Source organism: Hylobates moloch, unplaced genomic scaffold, assembly GCF_009828535.3.
Source record: "Hylobates moloch isolate HMO894 unplaced genomic scaffold, HMol_V3 SCAFFOLD_2, whole genome shotgun sequence".
Classification (NCBI taxonomy): Eukaryota; Metazoa; Chordata; class Mammalia; order Primates; family Hylobatidae; genus Hylobates; species Hylobates moloch.
In genome coordinates, this window is record NW_026652277.1 from 159,873,353 (window position 1) to 159,885,959 (window position 12,607).

Below are 12,607 nucleotides of genomic sequence, written 5' to 3' on the forward strand. Positions count from 1 at the left end.
GACCCTAACAAGCCAGCAGTTTGTGAGCTTTCTGACTAAGACTTTAGAATAACAATTTTAAGAAAACTCATTGACATCTAAGGTAATACAGAAAAGCAATAAAGAAATTTGACAGCTATTGGAATAATTTTTCAAAAAAAAATCAAATCTTGGAACTGAGAAATACATTTGCTGAACTGGAGAACTCTTTTGAGGCTCTCAACAACAGAATGAAGTAAGCAGAAGAAAAAAATCAGTGAGCTCAAAGACCAGCTATTTGAAAACACACAGTCAGAAGAAGGAAAAAAAGAGACCGAAAAGGACTGGCTTTTCAAGATAGAGAAATCTACTTCAGAAGACCAAATCTAAGAGCCATTGATGTTCAAGAGGGAGCTGAGCGAGAGGTAGAAAGCTTATTCAAAGAAATAATAACAGAAAATTTTCCAAAACTTGAGAAAGATATCAATATCCAGGTACAGCAAGGTCTTTTAACACCAAACAGATTCAACCCCCAAATAAGACTACCTGAAGGCATGTAGTAATCAAATGCTAAAGGCCAAGGACAAAGAGAAGGTCCTTAAAACAGCAAGAGAAAAGCAAATATCCTATAAAGGAGCTCCAAATCGTCTGGCAACAGCCTTCTCAACAGGCCAGTAGGGATTGGAACAACATTTTCAAAAAAAAAAAACTGTCCTCTAGGAATATTGTATCCAGCAAAACTGTCACTCAAATATGAAGGAGAGATATAGTCTTTCCCAGACACAAAAGCTGACCCATCTTGCAAGAAGAGCTAAGGGGAGTTCTTCAGTCTGAAAGAAAACACTAATGTGCAGAAGAAAACATTTCAAGGTATAAAATCCACTGGTAGAATTAATACTCTGTATGTAATTTTTTAGTATAGAGCAATTTTACAGTATAGATAATAGAGCAGTTAGGCAAAAGAAATAAAGTTCATCCAAATTGAAAAGGAAGAAGTCAAATTAGCCTTCCTCACAGATGGCATGATCTTATGCCTATAAAAACCTAAAGACTCCACCAAAAAACCATTAGAACTGATATATTTAGTGAAGTTACAGGATACAGAATCAACGTACAAAAATCAGTAGCATTTATATACACCAACAGCAAATAATCTGAAAATCAAATTAAGAAAGCAATCCCATTTACCATAGCTACAAAAACATATAAAATACCTGGGAATCGATCTAACTAAAGAAGTTAGTTATTAATAACTAACTATAATATTCCATTGTGTATATACACCATGTGTATATATTAACTAAGAAAAGCTATATAAGATTCTGATGAATGTAATACAAAAATGTAATACAAAAAAATACAAATACAAAAAAATATAAAATACCTGGGAATTGATCTAACTAAAGAAGTTAGTTATTAATAACTATAATATTCCATTGTGTATATATACCATTGTGTATATATTAATAACTAAGAAAAACTATATAAAATTCTGATGAATGTAATAGAAGACACATAAAAAAATGGAAAGATACTCCATGCTTATGGATTGGAAGAATTAATATTATTAAAATAACAATACTACCCAAAGCAGTATACAGATTCCATGCAATCCCTATCAAAATGCCAATGACATTCTTCACAAAATGACATTTCACCAAAAAAAAAAAAAAAAAAGAACCCTAAGATTTATATAGAATGATAAAAGACCCTGAATAGTAAAAGCAAAACTGAGCAAAAAGGGCAAAGCTAAAGGCATCACACTGACTTCAAAATTTACTACAAAGCTATGATAACCAAAACAACATGGTACTGGCATAAAAAACAGACATGTGGACCAGTGGAACAGAATAGAGAATCCTGATACACATTTATGCATTTACAACCAACTCATTTTTGACAAAGGTGCTGAGAACATACAGTGGGGAAAGGACAATTTTTTTCAATAAATAGTGCTGGGAAAACTGGATAACTATATGCAAAAGAATGAAAGTAAACCCCCATCTCTCATCATACACAAAAATCAAGTCAAAATGTATTAAAGACTTACATCTGAAACCTCAAATCTAAGACCTTTGAAACTGTTACAAGAAAACATTAGAGAAATGCTCCAGAACATTGGTCTATGCAAAGATTTTTTTGTGTGTAAGACCTTGAAAGCATAGGCAAATAAAGCAAAAATGGCCAAATGGGATTAGATCCAGCTAAAATGCTTCAGCATGGCAAAGGAAAAAATCAACAAAGTGAAAAGACAACTCATGGAATGGGAGAAAATATTTGCTATCCATCTATCTGACAAGGGATTAATAACCAGAATACATAAGGAGCTCAGACAACTCAATAGCAAAAAACAAATAATGCAATTCAAAAATGGGCAAAAGACCTAACATTTCATATATGAAATGTCAAGTATATGAAAAAATGCTCAGCATCACTAATCGTCAGAAAAATACAAATGAAAATCACATTGCATTATCATTTTACCCTAGTTAAAATGGCCCATACCAAAAGACAGGCATAGAGAACAGTGCAGAGGTTTCTCAAATAACTAAAAATAGAAGTACCATATGATTCAACAATTCCAAAGGAAAGGAAAACAATATCCAAAAGAAAGGAAATTAATATACTGCGAGAAATCTACATTCTCATGTTTATTGCAGCACTATTCACAGTAGCCAAAAAATGGAATCAGCCTAAATGGCCATCAGTGGATGAATGAATAAAGAAAATGTGTATATACACAATGGAATATTATTCAGCCAAAAAAAGAAAAGAATTCTATATTTGCAGCAACATGGATAGAACTAGAGGTCATTGTTTGAAATAAAATAAGCCAAGCACAGACAGACACATATCATATGTTCTCACTCACATGTGGGAGCTAAAAAAGGTGGATCTTATGAAAACAGAGAGTAGATTGGTGGTTACCAAAGGCCAGGAGGGAAAGGGGGAAGGAGTGGAGGATGCAAGTGGAAAAAAAAGAATATACGTGTTTTTATTACCACTGAAATGTATGCTTTGAAATTGTAAAGATGGCAAATTATATATGAATACTTTACCTTAGTAAAAAATAAATTTAAGAAGTAAAATATAAAACTATAAAACCTCCAAAAGATAGCATAAGAGAAAATCCAGAGGACTTTGGGCTGAGCAATGACTTTTTAAATGCATGACCCATAAAAGAAAGAAATGATAAGGCAGATTTCATTAAGATTAAAATTTTCTGCCCTTCTAAAGATGCTGTCAAGAAAATGAAAAGACAGATCACGAGGTCTGGAGATCGAGACCATCTTGGCTAACATGGTGAAACCCCGTCTCTACTAAAAATACAAAAAATTAGCTGGGCAGTGGCGGGTGCCTGTAATCCCAGCTACTCGGGCGGCTGAGGCAGAATGGCATGAACCCGGGAGGTGGAGCTTGCAGTGAGCCAAGATAGCGCCACTGCAGTCCGGCCTGGGTGAAAGAGCGAGACTCCGTCTCTAGAAAAAAAAAAAAAAAAAGAAAATGAAAAGACAAAGCCACAGACTGAGGGAAAACATTGCAAAAGGCTTATCTGATTAAGTACTGTTAACAAAATATACATAGAACTCCTAAAGAACAGTAACACAGACAACCCTATTTAAAAATTAGCAAAAGGCCTTTACAGGCACCTGACCAAAGAGGTTATACAAATGGAAAGCAGACATATGAGAAGAAACTCCACCGCATATATCATCAGGAAGATGCAAATTAGAACAATGAGATACCACTACATACCTATTAGAATGGCCAAAATCCACAACATTGACAGCACCAAATGCTGGTGATGATGTGGAACCACAGAAACTCTCATTCATTGCTGGTGGGAATGCAAACTGATACAGCTACTTCAAAAGACAGTTTGGCAGTTTCTTATTTAACTAAATATATTTACCTTAGGATCCTGCAGTTGTGTCCTTGGTATTTACCTGAATGCATTTAAAACATATATTCACATGAAAACCTGCAAGCAAAGGTTTATAGCAGCTCTGTTTATAATTGCCAAAACACGGAAGGAACCAAGATTATCTTGCTGTAGGTGAATGGATAAATAAACTGCAGTACATCTAGACAATGGGATATTATTCAGTGCTAGAAGGAAATGAGCTATCAAACTATGAAAAGACATGGAGGAAACTTAAATGCATATTACAAAGTGAAAGGAACCAATTAAAAAGCTATATACTGTATAATTCCAAGTGTATGACATTCCAAAAAAGGCAAACTATAGAGGGGGTAAAAGATCACCAGTTGCCAAGAGTTAGGGGGAGAGGGAGGTATGAATGAGTGGATGACAGAGAAGTTTTAGGGCGGTGAATCTATTTTGTACGACACTGTGTATTAGTCTGTTCTCATATTGCTATAAAGAACTACCTGAGACTGAGTAATTTATGAAGAGTAGAGGTTTAAGACTCACAGTTACACAGGCTTAACAGTAAGCATGACTGGGAGGCCTCAGGAAACTTACAATCATGGCAAAAGGTGAGGGAGAAGCAGGCATCTTCCTCACATGGCAGCAGGAGACAGAGAGGGAAGGGGGAAGTGCCACATACTTTTAAACCATCAGATCTCATGAGACCTCACTATCACAAGAATAACAAGGGGCACATCCACCCCCATGATCCAGTTACCTCTCACCAGGCCCCTCCTTCAATTCAACATGAGGTTTGGGCAGGGACACAAGTCCAAATCATATCATTCTGTTCCTGGCCCCTCCCAAATCTCATGTCCTTCTCATATTCCAAAATACAAGTATCTCTTCTCAATAGTCCACCAGTCTTAACTCATTTCAGCATTAACTCAAAAGTTTATAGTCCAGACTCTCACCTGAGACAAGGTAAGTCCTTTCTACCTATGAGCCTGTAAAATCAAAAACAAGTTAGTTACCTCCGAGATACAGTGAGGGTGCAGGCATTGAATAAATGCTCCCATTCTTAATGGGAGAAATTGGCCAAAACAAAGGGGCTACAGGCCCCATGCAAGTCTGAAGCCCACCAGGGCAGTCATTCAATTGTAAAGCTCCAAAATAATCTCCTTTGACTCCATGTCTCACTTCCAGGTCATGCCAATGCAAGGGGTGGGCTCCCAAGGCCTTGGGCAGCTCCACCCCTGTGGCTGTGCAGGGTACAGCCCCCTTGGCTGCTTTCACAGGCTGGTGTTGAGTGCCTGTGGTTTTTTCAGGTGCATGATGTAAGCTGTCAGTAGGTCTACTGTTCTGGGTCTAGAGGACGGTGGCCCTCTTCTCACAGCTCCACTAGGCAGTGCCCCAGTGGGGATGCTGCATGGGGGCTCCAACCCCCCATATCTTCTCTGCACTGCCCTTGTAGCGGTATTCCATGAGGGCTCCACCAGTGCAGCACACTTCTGCCTAGACATCCAGGCATTTCCATACATTCTTTGAAATCTAGGCAGAGATTCCCAAACCTCACTTCTTGCCTTCTGCGCACCCATAGGCCCAACACCATGTGGATGCCACCAAGGCTTGGGGCTTGTACCCTCTAAAGCCATGGCCCAAGCCACACCTTGGCCCCTTTTATCTATGGCTGGAGCTGGAGCAGCTGGGGTGCCATGTCCCAAGGCTGCACAGAGCACCTGGCCCTGTATCTGGCTCATGAAACCATTTTTTCCTTCTAGGTCTCCAAGCCTGTGATGGCGGGATCTGCTGTGGTGGTCTGTGAAATGCCCTAGAGACATTTTGCCCCACTGTCTTGGCTGTTAACATTCGGCCCCTCTTTACTTATGCACATTTGGGTGACAGACTTGAATTTTGCCCCAGAAAACAGGTTTTTCTTTTGTACCACATGATCAGGCTGCAAATTTTCCAAACTTTTATGCTCTGTTTTTTAAATATAAGTTCCAGTTTCAGATAATCTCTTTGTTCATGCATATGAGCGTACACTTTTAGAAACAGCCAGGTCACCTCTTGAATGCTTTGCTACTTAGAAATTTCTTTTGCCGGATACCCTAAATCATCTCTCTCAATTTCAAAGTTCCACAGATCTCTAGGGCAGGGGCAAAATGCCTCCAGCCTCTTTCTAAAGCATAGCAAAAGTGACCTTACTCCAGTTCCCAATAAATTCCTCATCTCCATCTGAAACCACCTCAGGCTGGACTTCATTGTCCGTATCATTATCAGCATTTTGGTCAAAGTCATTCATCAAGTCACATGGAAGGTGAAGGGGAAGCAGGCACCTTCTTCATACGGCAATAGGAGAGGGAAGGGGGAAGTGCCACACACTTTTAAACCATTAGATCTCATGAGAACTCACTATCACAAGAACAGCAAGGGGGACATCCATCCCCATGATCCACTCACCTCCTACCAGGCCTCTCCTCCTATTCGACAGGAGATTTGGGTGGGGACACAAATCCAAACCATATCACACTATAACAATAGATATATGTCATTATAAATTTGTCCAAACTCATGGAATGCACAACATCAAGAGTAAACCCTAACATAGACTCTGGGTAATACTGATGGATCAATGCAGGTTCATCGATTGTGACAAATGTACCACTCAAGTTGGGGAGTTTAATAATGGAGGAAACTATGCATGGTGGGGAAAGGGAGATAAGGGAAATCTCTGTACCATCGTCTCAACTTTGCTGTGAACTTAAAACTGCCTAAAAAATAAAGTCTTTTTTAAAAATAGTGCATTTGTAACCACTGTCACTACCATTACTACCGCTTCTAGTACTTCTTATATCCCTTTTCTGCTACATATTTCTCCTTACTGCTTAGTATTTAATCACCTTTTAATGCATATATGTGTGATATTAATGTATATTAAATATATTGTAATGAATTTGTGGCTGACTCTGGAGAGTGGAATTGGATAGGTAGGTATTTGAACCACAGTGTTTACTTTTTTACTTTTACATCTCTGAATAGTATTAGAGTGTGAATGACAACTTACCTGATAAAGTTTTTTGAGCATTGGCTAGGCACGGTGGCTCACGCCTGTAATCCCAGCACTTTGGGAGGCCGAGGTGGGTGGATCATGAGGTCAGGAGATTGAGACCATCTTGGCTAACACGGTGAAACCCTGTCTCTACTGAAAAATTACAAAAAAATTAGCCAGGCATGGTGGTGGGCGCCTGTAGTCCCAGCTACTTGGGAGGCTGAGGCAGGAGAATGGCATGAACCCAGGAGGTGAAGCTTGCAGTGAGCCAAGATCATGCCACTGCACTCCAGCCTGGGCGACAGAGTGAGACTCCATCTCAAAAAAAAAAAAAAAAAAAGTTTTTTGAGCATTAAGTGATATAATATCTGAATAGTATTTAGCACAGCACTTGACATAATGAAATTCTGCCTGTATTCATTACTACTATTGTTGGAATTGTTAAGTGACATGTCTTAGCAATGCCTGTATGTATGAAGGTTCAGTCTGTGTCCTGTGTGTTCCATCCAAGTCAAAGGATAATAGAGTATACCAGAATGAGATTATCCAAAGCCCTTGACATAAGAATTTCTAGAACTATCTAGTTAAATTGGAAAGAGCCGCTAAAGACTCATTTTGGAAATATTTACAATTAAGTGTTCTATCCTCTCTTATGACATTAGATATATCAACCTTGGAAATGGATGCTTATGTCAACAGAGCATGCAGTGATTTTTCTTTACACCAAGTAATGTTATCTTTGATCCAGTGCTGACCCAGGCTGTCTTTGCCACTGTAGTAGAGGATTTAACTGATAGTTCTAGCTCTCTTCTGCCTGATCTTGTCCTGACCTCTGAAGAGGAGATGAAGCCCTCTTATATATAGATGGTCTTGTCTGCAGCTCGTCTGGAACTTATAAGCTAAGATTTCAGAAGAGAGATATATTAGACAATCTCTCTAATCTTTGAAGCATCTTTTAGGTCCACTTGCACACTCTCTGGTTCTGATTATGGCCTCTAGTAAATTTTAATGATAGAAAAAAACAGCTTTTATTTTGGTGCATTAAGCTTATATTGACCTTTTTGAGTATAAAGTCAGATAAACTGAAATTTAACACTTGTTCTCTTTCTGAAATGTGTTTACCCTTATATGTTTTTCGTTTTCTCTGTTGAGTTTTTAAATACTAATTTTAAAGACTCATAATTAGGTGACATTTTATTTTTACTCAGTTTAAGAATTTAATTCATATTTTATTAATGAATTGTAGACTACTATATTTTTAAAATAAAGGAGAGCCTATGTGTTACAAAATAGCAAGTAACATGATTTTTTAGCTTATATTTTTCATTGTTGAAAATAAATATCTCTATATGTCTATAAATTACATTTTGGATCTAAATCTATACATTGGTTGTTACTTAGTTCTTGTAGTTTATATATGAGTTACATAATTGGTTATGCATATCTGTAAGCTTTATATATTTTATATCTAATATTTTTCTGTTAATATATTTTCATTCACGTTTTCTTTTTTTATGTAAAAAAATGATTATATAATCTGTATAACAAAATTAATGAGAATTTTTTTTTTGGTACTAAGTCTTTGAAATACAGTGTGTATTCTACAGTTACACCTCAGTTGGGGTAGCTTATGGCTTCCATATTGGACAGTAAGGGCAGCTCTAGAACCTAGGTTCATGTGGTTCAGTCCACTTGCTTTTCTCTATTCCTGTGATTATACTGGATCCTGAGAGGGTTGACATGGAGACAAGAATCCAGGATGCTGTTTTGCTGCTTTTTTTTTTTTTTTTTTGCATTTTCTTTTTTTTTTTTTAATTATTTATTTATTTATTTATTTATTATACTTTAGGGTACAGGTGCACAATGTGCAGGTTTGTTACATATGTATCCATGTGCCATGTTGATTTCCTGCACCCATTTCATTCACATTTTCTAAATATTGAAATTATTTCACAAAAAAATAATATTTGTGTTTTAAAATAATTTAATCCTTAGTAGATAAGTTTAGAAAACAAAAATAGTAACAGAGTTCTTGTCATTATACACATTTTACCTTACTAATAAGCGATATGTCAGCCAAACAGTGCTAAAGCTAATGCTGTAAAAATAAAGATTAATCTGACCATTACAGCCTTCTTTCAGCACGTCCAGTAAATTCTGGATGGATGCCCTGTATATTTAAAAGAGTGCCCTGAGATAGGAGAGACTTACAGCACAAAAAGTAGCGTTAAGGTAAACTCAATTTTCAAAGATGTTTCCTCACCTAGACAGCATATGTAGTGTAAATATATTTTGAAAAACCATTAAAGAATCCGGTAGGTGTTTTTCAAGATCAGAAATATGAACTGGAGCATACCTGACTAAATTGTCAACAGAACTGCAGGATAGTTGATATTTAGGTTTAATGGGCAACAAATGCCAAGTCAATAACTTCTGTTAAAATTGGAATCGGTAATCCCTGATTCACAACAGTAAAGGCCAAATTTTATGTAATCTTAAATACCACTAGTTCAACAAATATTTGAAGACTTACTCTAGCACCCTATACTAGTAAGTATATGTGTATTTTAAAATCTGCCATTTAATTAATGTTTAATTCTATATGAACTTAGTTTTAAAATGTGGGAAATAATTTAAAATACAGCTTTTTCATATTCATGCAGTGAAGTTACTGAGCACCTACAGGTGCCTGGCACTGTGCTGGAAACAGTAGCATAAATTGTTTCAGTGCTCTTTTTGAAAATTTTAGAAAATAATAATTTGGATCAGGATATTGTATCCGCTTGCCTGGAGTTGCTGCCTACTTTGAAATCCTTGCCTAGGTAATGTCAAATTTTTAATTTTATGCTGCGTGTGTGTTTGTGTATACACACACGCAGCATAAAATATATACATATGGCAAAATTAAAAGCAACTAAACGAAGTTATTCTAAGTACAGCCTTGTACTTATTTCAAACAGAATTGAAATATGTTGTCTGCTTGTTATAGTCTATGCTTCCCAGCCTTCTGATTAGTACTCCTGAGAATTCTCATAAAAATTTCCAAAGAAAATGGTGGTTATTTCAAAAGATAAGATACAATATCCATTTTTAATTTTGTCTTTAGAAATATATATTCAAGGAAATTCGTATCTTAGATTAAATGAAATGTTTTTAATGTTTTTTTTAACTGAAATTGTTTAGTTGGGCCCTACATTAATTAATCATATGTATAACTAGAAAACTTGCTAAGAATAAATTTTAGAGAAATAATATGTAATGGTTGTTTACATGTTTAATTGTATATTTCAGTGATATAAAATTTAAGAAACCTTAAGAAATTTTTACATGGATGGCACAAACATGTAAAATATTTTCATGCTTAAAACAAGCTGGCTGGGCGCGGTGGCTCACGCCTGTAATCCTAGCACTTTGGGAGGCCGAGGCGGGCAGATCATGAGGTCAAGAGATCGAGACCATCCTGGCTAACACAGTGAAACCCCGTCTCTACTAAAAATACAAAAAAAATTAGCCGTGCGAGGTGGCGGGCGCCTGTAGTCCCAGCTACTTGGGAGGCTGAGGCAGGAGAATGGTGTGAACCCCGGGGGGGCGGAGCCTGCAGTGAGCCAAGATCGCGCCATTGCACTCCAGCCTGGGCGACAGCGAGACTCTGTCTCAAAAAAAAAAAAAAAAAAAAAAAGCTAAGCAACCTGGTTTTCTTTACATAAAGTTTGTTATTCACTTTTCTTTATTGAAGGTGATACTTACATTCCAGCTCAAATGAGGGTTGAATTGGTTTAGTCTGTGTTGTATTGTTCCATGAAGAGAGAGGCTAAGTGATTCTAGCATAGACACCAAAGCTACTATCTTTGTTTATCCTTAATGCTTCTTGAAGGAAAATCTTAATTCATCTAAGTTATTACGTATTGGCATGTCTGTGGTTTATATTAGTAATAAAAAGACAATTGAAAAGAATGAAGAAAATGTATCAAAGTTCATATGAGATTGACTAAAACTACTGTTTTTACATAGCCTTAAATATGTTTTTTAATCTTAAGCATAAGCATTTGCCCAACCTTACAGAACACTTTTTATATTCTTATAAATATCCCAATTGTTCTTTTTCTTCTAGGGGATATTCGTCTAACCCCAGAGGACTTTGCTAGAGCTCAGAAGTACTGCAAATATGCTGGCAGTGCTTTGCAGTATGAAGATGTAAGCACTGCTGTCCAGAATCTACAAAAGGCTCTGAAGTTACTGACGACAGGCAGAGAATGAAGCCTTTGTATGACAGACCCATGTATTTTTGGCATGAGGAACTAACAGTCCATTACTCTATCTTCAGTCTGTCAGGATCACAGTTTTAAGGAAGACTTGGTTTCGTTGAATATGACAATGAAATCTGTGTGTATCAGATTTTTGTTGAAGCATTCATCAGCAGCCTCAACCAGTTTTCATTGTCCATTTACTAGATTCAGTCATCTCAGTATATAGGGCTGATGTTAGCAAGACCCTAAAAATGTCCATTGAACCCTGCTTCAAAAAATGAAAACACACCTCTATAAAATGTGTACTGGGAATAAGCTTTGTATTTACATACATCAGGGGAATTTTTTAAAATCTGTAACGTTTGGACAAACAGATGATTATTACTTTGCTATAAAATTATAAATGTAACTTTTAATAAAGATTGCCAGAATATTCTAAATTAGACATTACGTTTTTGTTTCCCTCAAGACATAAAACAAATATGAACATTCTAAACTGCTGGATGAATCTGAAAAGACATTAAGTTCAAATTTTAATTTATTCTCATGTTAAATATAACTCCATTAAAAATTTAAAATTTCATGGGAGAAAATATAATAAGGTAAAGAGGTAGAATCACTTTCAGACTTAAGAATAATGTTGATTTCCCAACTGCTTTACCTTATCTATTAAAGCATAAGATGAATTGGTATTTGCTTCATAGGCAGTTTGACTGCATGTATTAGAGAATGAAAAGAAGATATTTGTAGTAATGCCTGGAAACTTGGTGCTTTAAATTAAGGTACTCCTCTGCTGCTGTAGAGTGGATTCCACACAGTGGATAGCTATGGATGATTCAGAATATTATGTTTAGATTCCCATTTGTTAAGTTTATAAGTTTTGTGGGGAATTATGAACTTACTGTGTACCACCTGCATTTGTGCTGTGTGAGAAATAAATACAAGGATTCGTTTAGCTAATTCAACTTATTACAAAGACAAATGTCTGTTTTTATTTGCCTGCTAGAATTGTCTTTTTTAAAAGTCATTTTTATTTATAGGAATATGGGTGTTTCTATAGAAAGAAACAGTTTTTGTTTTGTTTTGTTTTTTAAAGATAAATTTGACAAAGTTACCTGAAATTTATCTGGTCCATTTTATTCATGCTACTAAGATGGGAATCTTTAAACACAAGGGTCAGCAAGCTTTGGCCCATGGATTGGCCACCTGTTATGTAAATAAAGTTTCTTTGAAACAAGCCTATACATACTCATTCATTTATGTTTTGTCTGTGGTTGCTTTCCACAACTGCAGAGTTGTATGGCTTGCGAGTCTAAAAACATTTACTGTTTGGCCCTCTAAGAACAAGTTAAGACACGTAGTCTAATGGCCTTTTGGGAAAAAACAAATCACCAACTCATAATATTTATATCCACTATTTTCTGCATAAATGTAATGCTATTGTACAGGGTTTGGTAGAATAAATATTCAGACTGACTA

General features: G+C 36.3%; 1 protein-coding gene across 1 annotated transcript in view; it reads left to right on the forward strand.

Moving 5' to 3' along the window:
• The window catches only part of VTA1 (vesicle trafficking 1), a 73,766-nt gene extending 61,401 nt beyond the window's left edge, over nucleotides 1–12,365 (forward strand). The window contains exon 8 of the mRNA XM_032160449.2: nucleotides 10,993–12,365. Within this exon, the coding sequence (XP_032016340.1) occupies nucleotides 10,993–11,138 (146 nt within the window). The 3' untranslated portion in view covers nucleotides 11,139–12,365. The remainder of the gene's footprint in view (nucleotides 1–10,992) is intronic.
• The last annotated feature ends 242 nt before the right edge of the window (nucleotides 12,366–12,607 follow it).